We start from the raw sequence: 17,527 nt of genomic DNA, 5'->3' as shown, positions 1-17,527 counted from the left end.
CTTACATTTTAAGTGAAAGAATTTGTGTATAATGATGCATATCATGAAGTGGGCTTTTTTCTGTTCCATGTACTTCATATGGAAAAGAATTCAAAGGCTCCTCTGTTCTACTAAAAATAAGCTTAATAATAATAATTCCTTTTCTGAAAATATTTCATTGGCCCCCTAAGTTTGCTGATAAAGGCTGTGGAGTGGGTGAAGGAAAGCAGCAGGGCAAGAGGGGATGCAAGCTGCTCCTGAAGTTTCCATCTTGGGTGTGATGAGTCGAGGACCCAGAGCACAGTTCAGGCCACTGCCAAGAGTGGCAGGAAGGGGAGTACCCACAACAATTTAGTGTCTCCTTCCCCAACCCCTATGGTGACATCCAAAGCTTTGTGGTGGGATGAGAGTTTTATAACAACGGAAAGAGAAGTAACAATAGAAAGAAGTGAAGACAGCAAGGCCTTCTGGTTGAGACATTATAATTAATTTAACCACTGTAAAGAAGGATCCTACCCTGACCCAATCTCAGCCTGTGAGCCTGGTGATAATGGAGTGAACAGTCAAGTGAAGATTGAGGACCATCCTAAAACAGGAGGAGGATCTAGTGGGAGGATGAGAAGGGGAATGGCGCAGAGAGATGCAAACCCCAGGGTGTCCCAGCTGACCACTAGGCTCATCAAGAGTGGAAGTAAAGCAGGGCAGTGGAGATGGGGAAACTATAGAGCAGGAGGTTCATCCTCTGCTGTTTCAGCAGAGAGCCTGAAAGTGTGATCTTTCCCTGGAGCCCACTAGAGCAGAAGGAAGACATGGAGAAGGAGGAGAAGGGACCCCAAGGTCCAAGAAATTATGCTGTGGAACATCCTGAAGTGGAAACTTACCTTGTTGTAATTCATATTCCCTTAATGGCATTATTGCAGCATCTGGAAAATGCTATTTATACTACTTAGAACCACAGAGTCATAGGATTTGAGACTTATAAGAAAGAGATTCCTCATACAAGTAAGAAAACTAAGCCTCAGAAAGACAATATTAAAAGGTGGTTAAAGGCATGGGCTTTGGAGTCAAATAGACCTGATTCAAATCCGTATTAATCATCAACTCTGTGGCTTTGGGGGAGATTGGCAACTCTAATCCTCAGTTTCCTTCTACATAAAATAGGAAACACATGACCACCTCAGGGGCTTATGGTGGGTTAATGAGATAATGTAGCACTTATAACCTTTGGCATGGCTGTATGCATTATTCTTTTTCTGTCTGCTCCACTGGCATGTAAACTCCAAGAAGTTAGGGATTTTTGACAGTTTTGCTCCTGCTATATCCCCAGCGCCTGGAACAGTGCCTGGAAGTCACTCACAAATGTATACTGAATGATTCCTATGAAATGATTTAGATAATTTCTGGAATTTAATGACAGTGGTTGTTGAAAATAATAACAATAACGACCACAGAAAGCCAAAATGCAGTATTCAGAAAAGCCCATATCAGCACTCACAGTCATTGTTCAAATAATTATATTGTCAAGTAACTTAAACAATAAATATTCTTACTAACTACCTTACTGAAAATATCTTTTTTTCCAGTGGAGAAAAAAATTTTCATATTTTTTACTACATTTATGCTGGTTTGGCTGAAAAGAAGAAACTAGCCCATTACAAACTGCCTGAAAATAAGCCTCCCAGGTAATCTACCAGGTTGAGCTTTCATCAATAATACTTTCACTTTTCCCTTAATTTTAGACTTTTATCCTTCTTTTTATATTTTTTTCAGGTACCTACAAAATGACCACCTCAGAACAGTACAAGACATCATGAATAATAGTTTTTATAAATCCCAGTATGAATTAATTGAGCAATGTTTCAAAGTCATAGGTTTTACAATGGAGGTAAGTGTGAAAGACACTTGAACCTCTTTAGAAAGTATCTTTTTATCATCACTAATGTTAAGAGCGTTTATTGAGTGATTAATATATAGCAGCGTACGTGCTTTACATAGATTGAAACAGCCTTATGAAATAACTGGAAATATAATATTTACTTTATAAGTGAAGAAATAGTGGCCTTGAAATATAACTGAATTTAGTTTTGTTCTTAATATTTTATTTTACTTATACTTACATTTCCCATATACATATATGGGAAATATATAATATATAAAAATATATAAATAATTTTACATAAATGCATAAATGTTCATGTTCTTTTTAGTGTAATCTTTTTAATAACAACTTTATTAAGATATAATTTCCAGACAATATACTTCACCTATTTAAAGTGTATATTTCAGTGACCTTTAGTATATTCATAGATATGTATTCATGACCATAATAATTTTTAGAATATTTTCATATTATAAATTTTTCGCCCCCAAAAGAAATATGGTAGCAATTAGCATATTTCTGATGCAATTCTGACTTCATCCCTACTTTCTATCACTATAAATCTGCTTTTTCTGGACACTTTACGTATGTGGGATCATATAATATGTGATCTGTCGTGACTGGTTTCTCTCATTTAGCATGTTTGCAAGGTTCATCCATATTTGTAGCATGTATCAGTACTTCATTTTTTAAAAAAAAGTTCTTTAATGTTTTATTTATTTTTATTTTTTTAATATACTTTAAGTTCTAGGGTACATGTGCACAACGTGCAGGTTTGTTACATATGTATACATGTGCCACCTTGGTGTGCTGCACCCATTAGCTTGTCATTTACATTAGGTATATCTCCTAATGCTATCCATCCCCCCTTCCCCCACCCCAGGACAGGCCCCAGTGTGTGATGTTCCCCACCCTGTGTCCAAGTGTTCTCATTGTTCAATTTCCACCTGTGAGTGAGAACATGCAGTGTTTGATTTTCTGTCTTTGCGATAGTTTGCTGAGAATGATGGTTTCCAGCTTCTTCCATGTCCCTACAAAGGACACGAAATCATCCCTTTTTATGGCTGCATAGTATTCCATGGTGTATATGTGCCACATTTTCTTAATCCAGTCTATCATTGTTGGACATTTGGATTGGTTCCAAGTCTTTGCTATTGTGAATAATGCCACAATAAACATATGTGTGCATGTGTCTTTATAGCAGCATGATTTATAATCCTTTGGGTGTATACCCAGTAATGAGATGGCTGGGTCAAATGGTATTTCTAGTTCTAGATCCTTGAGGAATCACCACACTGTCTTCCACAATGGTTGAACTAGTTTACAGTCCCACCAACAGTGTAAAAGTGTTCCTATTTCTCCACATCCTCTCCAGCACCTGTTGTTTCCTGACTTTTTAATGATCACCATTCTAACTGGTGTGAGATGGTATCTCACTGTGGTTTTGATTTACATTTCTCTGATGGCCAGTGATAATGAGCATTTTTTTATGTGACTGCTGGCTGCATAAATGTCTTGAGAAGTGTCTGTTAATATCCTTTGCCCACTTTTTGATAGGATTGTTTGTTTTTGTCTTGTAAATTTGTTTAAGCTATTTGTAGACTCTGGATATTAGCCCTTTGTCAGATGGGTAGATTGTAAAAATTTTCTCCCATTCTGTAGGTTGCCTGTTCACTCTCATGGTAGTTTCTTTTGCTGTGCAGAAGCTCTTTAGTTTAATTAGATCCCATTTGTCAATTTTGGCTTTTGTTGCCATTGCTTTTGCTGTCTTAGTCATGAAGTCCTTGCCTGTGCCTGTGTCCTGAATGGTATTGCCTAGGTTTTCTTCAAGGGTTTTTATGGTTTTAGGTCTAACATTTAAGTCTTTAATCCATCCTGAATTAATTTTTGTATAAGGTGTAAGGAAGGGATCCAGTTTCAACTTTCTACATATAGCTAGCCAGTTTTCCCAGCACCATTTATTAAACAGGGAATCCCTTCCCCATTTTTTATTTTTGTCAGGTTTGTCAAAGATCAGATGGTTGTAGATATGCGGCATTATTTCTGAGGGCTCTGTTCTGTTCCATTGGTCTACATCTCTGTTTTGGTACCAGTACCATGCTGTTTTGGTTACTGTAGCCTTGTAGTATAGTTTGAAGTCAGGTAGTGTGATGCCTCCAGCTTTGTTCTTTTGGCTTAGGATTGTCTTGGCAATGTGGGCTCTTTTTTGGTTCCATATGAACTTTAAAGTAGTTTTTTCCAATTCTGTGAAGAAAGTCATTGGTAGCTTGATGGGGATGGTATTGAATCTATAAATTACCTTGGGCGGTATGACCATTTTCACAGTATGGATTCTTCCTATCGATGAGCATGGAATGTTCTTCCATTTGTTTGTGTCCTCTTTTATTTCGTTGAGCAGCGATTTGTAGTTCTCCTTGAAGAGGTCCTTCACATCCCTTGTAAGTTGGATTCCTATGTATTTTATTCTCTTTGAAGCAATTGTGAATGGGAGTTCACTCATGATTTGGCTCTCTGTCTGTTATTGGTGTATAGGAATGCTTGTGATTTTTGCACATTGATTTTGTATCCTGAGAATTTGCTGAAGTTGCTTATCAGCTTCAGGAGATTTTGGGCTGAGATGATGGAGTTTTCTAAATATACAATCACATCATCTGCAAAGAGGGACAGTTGACTTCCTGTTTTCCTAATTGAATACCCTTTATTTCTTTCTCCTGCCTGATTGCCCTGGCCAGAAATTCCAACACTGTGTTGAATAGGAGTGGTGAGAGAGGGCATCCCTGTCTTGTGCCAGTTTTCAAAGGGAATGCTTCTAGTTTTTGCCCATTTGGTATGATATTGGCTGTGGGTTTGTCATAAATAGCTCTTACTATTTTGAGATACATCCCATCGATACCTAGTTTATTGAGAGTTTTTAGCATGAAGGGCTGTTGAATTTTGTCAAAGGCCTTTTCTGCATCTATTGAGATAATCGTGGTTTTTTTCTTTAGTTCTGTTTATATGGTGGATTATGTATATTGATTTGCATATGTTGAACCAGCCTTGCATCCCAGGGATGAAGCTAACTTGATCGTGGTGGATCAGCTTTTTGATATGCTTGCCAGTATTTGGTTTGCCAGTATTTTATTGAGAATTTTCACATTGATGTTCATCAGGGATATTGGTCTAAAATTCTCTTTTTTTGTTGTGTCTCTCCCAGGCTTTGGTATCAGGCTGATGATGGCCTCATAAAATGAGTTAGGGAGGATTCCTTCTTTTTCTATTGACTGGAATAGTTTCAGAAGGAAGGGTACTAGCTCCTCTTTGTACCTCTGGTAGAATTCGGCTGTGAATCCATCTGGTCCTGGACTTTTTTTGGTTGGTAGGCCATTAATTATTGCCTCGATTTCAGATCCTATTATGGTCTATTCAGGGATTCAACTTCTTCCTGGTTTAGTCTTGGGAGGGTGTATGTGTTGAGGAAATTATCCATTTCTTCTAGATTTTCTAGTTTATTTGTGTAGAGGTGTTTATAGTATTCTCTGATGGTAGTTTGTATTTCTGTGGGATTGATGGTGATATCCCCCTTTATCATTTTTTGTTGCGTCTATTTGATTCTTCTCTCTTTTCTTCTTTATTAGTGTTGCTAGTGGTCTATCAATTTTGTTGATCTTTTCAAAAAACCAGCTCCTGGATTCATTGATTTTTTGAAAGGCTTTTTTGTGTCTCTATCTCCTTCAGTTCTGCTCTGATCTTAGTTATTTCTTGCCTTCTGCTAGCTTTTGGATGTGTTTGCTCTTGCTTCTCTAGTTCTTTTAATTGTGATGTTAGGGTATCAATTTTAGATCTTTCCTGCTTTCTCTTGTGGGCATTTAATGCTATAAATTTCTCTCTACACACTGCTTTAAGTGTATCCCAGAGATTCTGGTATGTTGTGTCTTTGTTCTCATTGGTTTCAAAGAACATCTTTATTTCTGCCTTCATTTCGTTATGTACCCAGTAGTCATTCAGGAGCAGGTTGTTCAGTTTCCATGTAGTTGAGCAGTTTTGAGTGAGTTTCTTAATCCTGAGTTCTAGTTTGATTGCACTGTGGTCTGAGAGACAGTTTGTTATAATTTCTATTCTTTTACATTTGCTGAGGAGTGCTTTACTTCCAACTATGTGGTCAATTTTGGAATAAGTGTGATGTGGTGCTGAGGAGAATGTATATTCTGTTGATTTGGGGTAGAGAGTTCTGTATATGTCTATTAGGTTCACTTGGTGCAGAGCTGAGTTCAATTCCTGGATATTCTTTTTAACTTTCTGTCTCATTGATCTGTCTAATATTGACAGTGGTGTGTTAAAGTATCCCATTATTATTGTGTGGGAGTCTAAGTCTCTTTGTAGGTCTCTAAGGACTTGCTTTATGAATCTGGGTGCTCCTGTATTGGTTGCATATATATTTAGGATAGTTAGCTCTTCTTGTTGAATTGATCCCTTTACCATTATGTAATGGCCTTCTTTGTCTCTCTTGATTTTTGTTAGTTTAAAGTCTGTTTTATCAGAGACTAGGATTGCAACCCCTACTTTTTTTGTTTTCCATTTGCTTGGTAGATCTTCCTCCAACCTTTTATTTTGAGCCTATGTGTGTCTCTTCACATGAGATGGGTCTCCTGAATACAGCACACTGATGAGTCTTGACTCTTTATCTAATTTGCCAATCTGTGTCTTTTAACTGGGGCATTTAGCCCATTTACATTTAAGGTTAATATTGTTATGTGTGAATTTGATCCTGTCATTATGATGTTAGCTGGTTATTTTGCTCATTAGTTGATGCAGTTTCTTCCTAGCATCGATGATCGTTACAATTTGGCATGTTTTTGCAGTGGCTGGTACTGGTTGTTCCTTTCCATGTTTAGTGCTTCCTTCGGGAGCTCTTGTAGGGCAGGCCTGATGGTGACAAAATCTCTCCGCATTTGCTTGTCTGTAAAGGATTTTATTTCTCCTTCACTTGTGAAGCTTAGTTTAGCTGGATATGAAATTCTGGGTTGAAAATTCTTTTCTTTAAGAATGTTGAATATTGGCCCCCACTCTCTTCTGGCTTGTAGAATTTCTGCCGAGAGATCCGCTGTTAGTCTGGTGGGCTTCCCTTTGTGGGTAACCCGGCGTTTCTCTCTGGCTGCCCTTAATATTTTTTCCTCCATTTTAACCTTGCTGAATCTGACAATTATGTGTCTTGGAGTTGCTCTTCTCGAGGAATATCTTTGTGGCGTTCTCTGTATTTCCTGAATTTGAATGTTGGCCTGCCTTGCTAGGTTGGGGAAGTTCTCCTGGATAATATCCTGAAGAGTGTTTTCCAACTTGTTTCCATTCTCCCTATCACTTTCAGGTACACCAATCAGACATAGATTTTGTCTTTTCACATAGTCTCATATTTCTTGGAGACTTTGTTTATTTCTTTTTACTCTTTTTTCTCTAAACTTCTCCTCTCGCTTCATTTCATTCATTTGATCTTCAATCACTGATACCCTTTCTTCAACTTGATTGAATCAGCTACTGAAGCTTGTGCATGTGTCCCATAGTTCTCCTGCCATGGTTTTCAGCTCCATCAGGTCATTTAAGGTCTTCTCTACTCTGTTTATTCTAGTTTGCCTTTCGTCTAATCTTTTTTCAAGGGTTTTAGCTTCTTTTTGGTTCAAACATCCTCCTTTAGCTCGGAGAAATTTGTTATTACTGATCATCTGAAGCCTTCTTCTCTCAACTCATCAAAGTCATTCTCCGTCCAGCTTTGTTCCATTGCTGGTGAGGAGCTGCATTCCTTTGGAGGAGAAGAGGTGCTCTGATTTTTAGAATTTTCAGCTTTTCTGCTCTGGTTTCTCTCCATCTTTGTGGTTTTATCTACCTTTGGTCTTTAATGATGGTGATGTACAGATGGGATTTTGGTGTGGGTGTCCTTTCTGTTTGTTAGCTTTCCTTCTAACAGTCAGGACCCTCAGCTGCAGGTCTGTTGGAGTTTGCTGGAGGTCCACTCCAGACCCTGTTTGCCTGGGTATCACCAGCGGAGGCTGCAGAACTGCAAATATTGCAGAATGACAAATATTGCTGCCTGATCCTTCCTCTGGAAGCTTCGTCTCAGAGGGGCACTCAGCTGTGTGAAGTGTCAGACGGCCCCTACTGGGAGGTGTCTCCCAGTTAGGCTACTCGGGGGTCAGGAACCCACTTGAGGAGGCAGTCTGTCCATTTTCAGATCTCAAACTCCATGTTGGGAGAACCACTAATGTCTTCAAAGCAGAAGTTTCTGCTGCCTTTTGTTCAGCTATGCCCTGCCCCCAGAGGTGGAGTCTACAGAGGCAGGCAGGCCTCCTTGAGCTGCGGTGGGATCCACCCACTTCAAGCTTCCTGGCCGCTTTGTTTAGCTACTCAAGCCTCAGCAATGGTGGATGCCCTTCCCTCAGCCTCGCTGCCACCTTGCAGTTCAATCTCAGACTGCTGTGCTAGCAGTGAGCAAGGCTCTGTGGGTGTGGGACCCTGCGGGCCAGGCGCAGGATATAATCTCCTGGTGTGCCGTTCACTAAGACCATTGGAAAAGCACAGTATTAGGGTGGGAGTGTCGCAATTTTCCAGGTACCATCTGTCACAGCTTCCCTTGGCATGGAAGGGAATTCCCCGACCCCTTGTGCTTCCCAGCTGAGGCAATGCCCTGCCCTGCTTCGGCTCACACTCCGTGGGCTGCACCCACTGTCCAACAAGCCCCAGTGAGATGAACCCAGTACCTCAGTTGGAAATGCAGAAATCACCCGTCTTCTGTGTCATGCTGGGAGATGTAGACTGGAGCTGTTCCTATTCTGCAATCTTGGAGTCAGTACTTCTTTTTTTATTGTTAAATAATATTTCATTTTATGGGTATACTTCATATTATTTGCCCATTCATTAGTTGATGGGCAACATTTGGGTTGTTTTTGCTTTTTGTCTATTATGAATAATGCTGCTATGAACATTCATGTACAACTTTTTGTGTGGACATAAGTGTTCATTTATCTTTGATATATACCTAGCAGTGCAAATGCTGAATAGGGTAACTATGTGTTTAACCTTTTCACTAAATTGTTCCACTGTTCTCCAAAATCACTGCACCATTTTACATTCCCACCAGCACTGTATGAAGGTTCCAATTTCTCCACATCTTCATCAACACTTATTGTTATCTGTCATTTTGATTATAGTGATTCTAGTGAATGTGAAGTGGTATCACATGAGGGTTTGGTTGAATTTACCTAATAACTTAGGATGCTGAACTTCTTTTTCATGTACTTATTGGTCATCTGTGGATCTTTTTTGGATAAATGTCTGTTCAGATCCTTTGCATATTTTCTAATTGGGTTATTGTTGTTTTATTATTGAGTTGTAGAAATTTTTTTATATTCTAGGTACTAGCTGCTTATCAGATACCTGATTTGCAAAAAAAAAAAAAAAAATTCTCCTATTTGTTATATTTTCCTTTTCTTTATGGTGTCCTTTGAAGCACAAAAGTTTTTAAATTGTACGAAGTTCAGTTTATCTATTTTTTCTTTTATTGCTTGTGATTTTAGTGTTATATAGAAAACCATTGCCTAATCCAAGGTCACAAAGATTTATGCCTAAGCTTTCTTCTTATAGTTGTATAGTTTTAGCTCTTACATTTAGGTCATTGTTCCATTTTAAGTTAATTTTTGTGCATGTTGTGAGGTAGGGATCCAACTTCATTCCTTTGCTTCTGGACATTCAGTATACCAGCAACATTGTTGGAAAGATTATTCTTTCCCCATTGTTCTTGGTCAAATATCAATTAACCACAAATATATAGGTTTATTTCTGGACTCTCAATTCTATCTCATTGATTTATATATTTATCTTTATACCAGTATCACACATGAGTATCACAGCTATGTAATAAGTATTGAGATTGGGAAGCATAAATCCTCCTACAACTTTTTTCTTTGTTTTAAAATTTTTTTTTGCTTTTCAGGGTCACCCCTTAACCCTTAGTAGAAATTTGAAGGATCAGCTTGTCAATTTACAGCACCTTTTAAAAAAAATTTTTTTGTTCAGCTCTCTCTTCCCCATCTTACCTCCTTAAGTCTACATCTGCTCTCTTTCTCCTCCCCTAGTTAATGGATGTATACATCGTCCAATATTCCACATTTATTTACCTAGTCCTAGAGTCTTGTTTATAGATACACACCCACACACCCACACACCCACACACCCATGCACATGTGTACACATGCATATATATGGTGAGATGATCATTGTTTTATTAATATGGGATTATATTACACACACTTTTCTATATCTGATTTTTCTTACTCAGCAATACCTGTGAAAATCCCTTCAAATCACCTAATATTTCACTGAATCACCTCTTTTAAAGGTAGTATAATGTTCCACAGTGTGTACTACCATAATTTATTCAGCCATTCAGCCATGACTGGGCATATAACTATGAATGTTTCCAGATCTTCACCACCATGAGCAAAGCTGAAGTATGTCCTTATTGACTGATTCATTTCTTTCTATGGAATAGGTACCTAGTAGTGGAATTTCTGGGTTAAAATGTATGTATTTTTTAAATTTGAATAGAACTTGCAAGATTGCCTTCCAATAGTTCTGTAGCACTTCACATTTCCACCAACAATACATATTAATACCTTTCCCCCACTCATTCCTGCCAGCAATGTGTTGTGGCTTTTTAAATATTTCCTAGTCTGGTGGGTGAAAGTAGCATCTCATTTTTAATTTGCATATCCTTGACAAATAATGTATTTGAACATCTTTCCATTTGTTTGCCAGCTGCTTAGATTTACTCTTATGAATTGTATATTTATATATGTTGACCCTTTTATTGAATTATTTATATGTTTTATGTCAATTTGTAAGGGCTCATTGAATATTATAGAATATTGAATATTATATGTTTCTATCATTTGTGTTATAAATGTTTCTTTGTAGTTGTATAATTTGTCTGTGACTTACTTTTTGTCATATTGTTTACCATAATGAAGTTTTAAATTTTCATTTATTCAAACAAATTTACCTTTTTGTTCATAATATCTAGGTCTCTACTTTCAGTTAAAAAGTTTTCCCCTAACTCTAGTTTGTACATGTAGTCTCCTAGATTTTCTTGAAAGTTTAAAAAATAAATTATCTTTAATCCATTTGAAATTTATTTTATGGTACCAGATGGAGCACCACTTTTTTTGTATTCCAGATGGAGAGCCAGAATTGATTTATCCTATATTAAGGCCTTATATGACATGTAATCTATTTTTGATGCCTCTATTTTAGCCATTGATCTATGTTTTCTATTTCTATAGCAGTATTCTGTTGACTTGATTACAGTGGTTTGATTCTGTGTTTTTCTGGTAAGGCTATTCCTGCTCTCGCTTTCTTCTTTTCCGTACTTTCCTTAGCTATTGTTCAGCATTGCTTGTCCATACAAACTGTAAGATCAATGTGTTCAATTCCAACAACCCCAGTTGGACTTTTAATTAGAATTGTATTGAATTTATATATTAGTTTTTGGAGCACTGTCATTTTCATGATATGTATGTCTTCTCATCCCAAATTATGAAGTGACTTATGTACTTTTTGTCATATGACTTTATGTTTGTTTAGATGCTGTTTTGAGTTTTTAATAATAATCTATAGTTATATTCATCTAAAACTTGTGTCTTATTTTTAAATTTATTAATAACTATGTTAAGGTTTTTATTATAAGTGAAATGAATTTTCCATTGGTAGAATTTTTGAGATACATAATCATGCCATTAGCAAAAAGAAGAGTTTTACCCCTTTCATGTTATTTCTTTTTCTTTTTTGTACTTAGACCATCTAAGACTAGTCTAAGTCAATATTAAGTAATAATGATTATAGTTGGTCTCTCAGTCTAGTTTCTGATTTTAAATGGTTTTAGTGTTTTGCTATTTTTTGAAAAAGAATATTTATCATAATTAATTTCCTTTTATTGCTGTTTTATTTAGGTTTGTAATTAGGAATTCTGCTGAATTTTACCAAATATTTTTTTCAGCAGCTATTGATATAATCATATTTTTTCCTATGGCAGTTTGTGGATGTCTCCTTATTATGTTGATAGATTCTTAATATTTAAATATCCTTACATTTCTGGAATAAACCCAATAGAGTCCATCTATATTATCTTTTTGATAAATTTCTGTATCTATGAGCTAGTGTTTTATTTAGAATTTTTGCATCTATATATTTAGCAATGAAATGTATCTTTTTTTTTATATCAGATTTGATTACTAAAGTTATGCCAGTGAGCTTTTTTCTTTTTTTCTTTGGGCTATGTGAGTTAAAATCAGTTCCCAATGTGCTCTGAAGATAAGAAGCACCTGGACACACATACATGAGTCTTAACCAGACCTACCGTATAGAAATTTCTGACAGAGATCTAGTATTCTGTGCCATTACAGCACCCCAAGTAATTCTTATCATTAGAGAAGATTGGGGACAATGTCTTTTAAAACCTTGAATAAAGATTAGGGGTCGGGCGCAGTGGCTCATGCCTGTAATCCCAGCACTTTGGGAGGCTGAGGCTCAAGAGATCAAGACCATCCTGGCCAACATGGTGAAACCCCATCTCTACTAAAAATACAAAAAATTAGCTAGGCGTGGTGGCAGGCACCTGTAATCCCAGCTACTTGGGAGGCTGAGGCAGGAGAATCGCTTGAACCCGGGAAGCAGAGGTTGCAATGAGCCAAGATCGCGCCATTGCACTCCAGCCTGGGTGAAAAGAGTGAAACTCCATCTCAAAAAAAAAAAAAACATTAGGGTAAAACTCAATGTGTCTGACCCTTGGGCCTTTTTGATACTGAGTCTTTAATTACCTTTCTGATTCTTCTATGATAATTATCTTTTTGAATTTGTTTTTCTCTTTTGGGTTATTTGTATTTTGCTAAGAAATTATCATGAAATCTTATGCCATAGACTTTCTTGCTGAATTTTCTTATAATACTTTAAATTAATCCCATATCTCTGGCTTTGTTTCCTTTCTCATTCCAATGAGAAATTCTCATGTTTGCCCTTACTCTCTTTTATCTTTAATTGGGTTTACAAGGGGGTTTCAAATCTTAAAAAAAAGAAAAAGGCAAAACCACAACAGCTATTGGATGCATTTACCCATCTGATAAATGTTTTCATTGTCTGTATTATCGGTTTTAATTAGATTTTTATATTTTTATTAATTTATTCATTTGTTTCTTCTGTTCTTTTTTTTTTTAAGAGAATACTTGGTTCCTCTATTTCTTTACATTGTTATTGAATAATGAAAGCATTTAGGGCTAGAAATTTATCCCTAAGTAATAAACACTTCCTTATGTCCCATAGGTTGTATTTTTTAAATTTTTGTAACAAAGTATCATGTTTAATAGGGATTCCTAAGGCTTCTATTTTTTTTATTTTTTTTATTTTTTGGAGACAGAGTCTCGCTCTGTCACCGAGGCTGGAGTGCAGTGGCGCCATCTCGGCTCACTGCAAGCTCCGCCTCCCGGGTTCACGCCATTCTCCTGCCTCAGCCTCTCCGAGTAGCTGGGACTACAGGCGCCCGCCACCACACCCGGCTAATTTTTTGTATTTTTTTTTTAGTAGGGATGGGGTTTCACCGTGGTCTCGATCTCTTGACCTCGTGATCTGCCCGCCTCGGCCTCCCAAAGTGCTGGGATTACAAGCGTGAGCCACCGCACCTGGCCTTAAGGCTTTTAGAGAAGTTTTCAGACTTCGCTTGTAACAGTTTATTGTTTGCTACATTGATTCAGAGTGTTTAATAAAAGAAGATTTTACTCTGAATGTGAATCAGGCTTTTAGATGAACTCTTTCTGGAATTTTAGATGAACTCTTTCTGCAATTTGATTTCATTTTCATAAATGACACTCCTGCGGCTTTAAATAGTCAATGTGTCTGCTTAAGAAGTTTACCAAGATCCCTTGGGTTATCAGAGCTTTACTAAGAGCTTAAGCTAAAACAAACAAACAAACAAAAAACTAATTCTTCAATTCTTCTCAAAAAAATCAGAAAATTTAATCAGCAATATATAAAGTGTAGAAATGCTAATAGACGTGAAACTTTATAAAAATTATTCATATTGTATGCTATGAAATTATTGAATCTAATGATTTTGTAGTCTGTTTTTAAGGCACTGTTGACTCCCTTCTAAAATGGAAGACAATCAGAAATAACTTTAGTTCCATGATCCATCTGCTTGCCAAAAGTAATATTTGTAAAGATGTAAGTGCTTTTGGCATATTCTCCAAATAAGGAACTTCTGCTGTTGGCAGCTCTGAAGACAGGAGTCTCTCAGTCTTGCCTTCTCTTTGAAAGCTTTTGGCTCTATCTTAAGTATCCTTGCTGCAGGCTTACAGGAGGTGAGGACTGGGGGATGTTTTCAAGACCTTGCCCCTAGAAGATGAAGTGTGATCTTTACCAACTGGGTGAGGTTGGAGAAGAAGCAGAGTAAATGGATTTTATTTTGTTTGGAAACTAGGGCCCTGCCTTGCAAGAGAGGTTTAGGTAAATCCAGTGCCATTTTTGTCCATCAAGATCTTAGGAATCTTCACTGATCCATCTCCCCAAAGCTAACTTTATAACCCAGAGATTTTCCAGACAGTTATTTGATAGAACAAGACTATAGTCTGGTGTGTTACAGTCAAACAATGGTTGCTGTGAAACATTCCAACTTTTAAAGTAAACTTTTCTAGTATGGGCTTTCTCCTTAACCAAGAGGAATTCAGATTTGATGAAGAGACTCTTTCCTGGCTACTTTTGCAGGTCCAGAATTTAGAATCTCTCATTGAATTCTGAATAAACATTGCTACTCTGTTTCTAGAGGAATTAATTGCTTGTAGGGAAACAGGTGAAAGAGAGTTTGAGGAGCCGGAGGGAATCTGGAAGGCTATTTCCAGCGCCAATCAAGAATTATTAACAACTCCTCTTGGGACCAGAGGGGGAGCTATTGCAATGAGTTCCCCCAAAGAGTTCTAATTTTACCAGAACATTATGAATTATAAGGACAACAACAAAGTTGTACTCTAGACTCAATGGCAAGCCAAGATTGAATGCATCCTTAGGAACACACTTTACTCACAAAAAGTCGTGAGCTGAAGTTAAATGACTTTTTGGCTTAAAAGTAGAGACTCCAACTTGACCATCTTCATTTCTGAATCATGCTTTCTCTCCACTGATTCATGGACCCTACCTGGAACTTTGGGTTGACGTCAGCCTGTCCACTCTGTATCTACTCCACTGCAGCTGTAATTTGGGAGCTCAGTGGTTCTGTGGTCTCTAGGTCACAAAGGAGATGAATGGGCCCTGTCTCTCTCGATGCATTAGATGGTTTTTAGGCTATAAAATGGAACAAAAATCCATTGTTTAATGCATTTTCTCTGAGGGCTTTTGGAGAAGCTTTCACACTTTGCTCTTAGCTGTAATTTGTTACAGTGAGAGAGTACCTGGTTCTTAAGTGGCCAGTATGTGAATCTCATTCCCCCATCTCCCTCCCTCCAAAAAAATAAAGCAGCAAAGGTTGGCAGGATGTCTGGATTGATATATAAGGACAGGAACATTGGCTTGACCATAGCACCTTTTGTCTGAGAGTTGAAAGAAAATGATGAGGAGTGAGTAGGAGTTGAACAACGGAGAGATCACTAAGCATTTAGAACTTATCATGGATACCTCATGTAAAGGATAGAGTGTGCATACCCTTGTACATTCCATGAGGTCTGTGTGGTAGACATCCTATCATGTTGAAATTTGTGCCATTGACCTTACCTGACTGTCTTTTGGAAACAAAGTCTGAACTGTAGGACCTGGAGTCAGAGATGACCCTGATAAATTTCTGGAAAATCATTTTTTGGGGTTTCTTTTTTTTTTTTTTAAAGAGATGGGATCTCTCTCTGTGTTGCCCAGGCTGGAGTGCAGTAGTACAGCTCACTGTAGTTTCAAACTCCTGAGCTCAATCTTTCCTCCCACCTCAACCTCCTGATCAGCTGGGACTATAGGCAATTACAACCGTGCCCAGCTAACTTTTTAAAACATTTTTTGTAGAGATGCATCTCACTATGTTGCCCAGGCTGGTCTCAAACTCCTGGCCTTAAGTGATCCTCCTGCCTCAGCCTCCCAAGTAGCTGGAATTACAGGGATAAGACGCTGTGCCTGGTGATATTTTTAATGACAGAGAAATAAATGTGTTCGTAATGGCTTCAACTCTGGGAGAGGAACTCCCTGATTCAGAAAGCATGAGTATCAGCCATATTCCAGGTGATATGTGGCCCCCACCCAAAGACTACAGATGAGCTAGGGGCACACTCCAAGGAGACTCCACATGCCACCCTGTTCTAAATATAGTCTTATTCTTATGCTCTAATTCTGATGTCCCAGGCATCATAAATGACCACTTGAGTGTTTTGCTCATTAGTCAGCCTAACCCTAATTCTACCCCTACCCCTTCCTAGGCATGACCACTTCCAGGTGCATCTTTCCCCGCTGCCAACATTCAGTTTCAAATCTGGCCCCTCCCCTTCCACTGCATCATTTCCTCTCCCTCAGCCCTCGCTAATCTGGTCCTCACCCTTCCCACAGTTTGTACCTATGAAGACAAGCTGATTCAAGCATTCAGTGTCCTGGCTCTTAAAGCAGAGCCAATTTATTTGGGATTCAGTCAATAAAGAAAAAAGCAGCAGTCATTCTTTTCCTCAATCCTTGGTCATAAGATCAGTGTTGCTAGTGGTAGATGCTCCTTGTGTACTGTGGCCTGGCTCTGTTGGATGCCTGGTTAGGGGAAAACAGGAGCAGCTAATAGGAGCTCAGGGCATCCTTCTAACTGGAAGATGTACAACAAGCAAGGCATTGCCTGCTTGTGACCAGGGGCTGAGCCTCTTCATAGCTCTCTTCCCTGCCTTTTGTCTTCAGAGTTGATCTGCTTCTTACACATTCACTTTTCCAGAGTTTACTGTCTTAGAAGCAAGGATTCATTTTTAATTGGTTTGTTTACTTCGAAGTCCCACTCATTAGAGGCAGTGTTTCACTTATATTTGGCTCAACTACTTTCTCTTGCTTGGTTTAGTAACACTAATGTTTACTAACATTAAAATGAAACCCGTTTTGCAGCTAGCATCTATTGACAAATATAATTTATTTATTTCAAACTGTATATTCCAAATTTAAACATATTCAATGCTTATTGCACATCTAAACATATAGCTTAGGATAAAGGAAAATATAACATCTGTTTTTGGATCTGAAGCGCAACCACTGCTAGATATTTTGGGAAAACTTTTAGTCCAGTTCAAGGTGATTCTCCGAGGGTGTGGTGGCCTCCCATCTAAAAGCAGAAACTGTCCCAGTTTGGATTTGGTAGAATTAAACCACGTGAGTATTTACTTCCTTTTTATCCCCAATATTGATTTTTTACGCTATCTTATTGGCTTTCTTGGATATGTTCTTTGTCAATAGCTGCTTCTAATCTATTTTGATGGCAAAAGGCAACTTTTAATATCAAGATAAGTGGCATGATTCTGACATCCTCTAAGCACAGCATGTGTTCTTCACAGTTTACTGCAGCACAATTTGAGTGACTCTCCAATACAGTCTCTCTTTTTCTCGCTTTCTCTCCTGCTCTCTCTCTCTCTCATTGGTGTTGACAGCACCCCCGGTGTATGTGTC

The 17,527-nt window shown here is 37.9% G+C and overlaps 1 protein-coding gene across 1 annotated transcript in view; it reads left to right on the top strand.

The window, feature by feature from the left end:
* The window catches only part of MYO3A (myosin IIIA), a 282,509-nt gene that overhangs the window by 160,519 nt on the left and 104,463 nt on the right, over positions 1-17,527 (top strand). Inside the window, exons 16-17 of the mRNA XM_030798007.1 lie at positions 1,563-1,661; positions 1,750-1,864. Coding sequence (XP_030653867.1) covers positions 1,563-1,661; positions 1,750-1,864 — 214 coding nt within the window. The remainder of the gene's footprint in view (positions 1-1,562; positions 1,662-1,749; positions 1,865-17,527) is intronic.

Source organism: Nomascus leucogenys, chromosome 18, assembly GCF_006542625.1.
Source record: "Nomascus leucogenys isolate Asia chromosome 18, Asia_NLE_v1, whole genome shotgun sequence".
NCBI classification, from domain to species: domain Eukaryota; kingdom Metazoa; phylum Chordata; class Mammalia; order Primates; family Hylobatidae; genus Nomascus; species Nomascus leucogenys.
The sequence above is the reverse complement of the archived record's forward strand: the minus strand, read 5'-3'. Positions and strand labels throughout refer to the sequence as shown.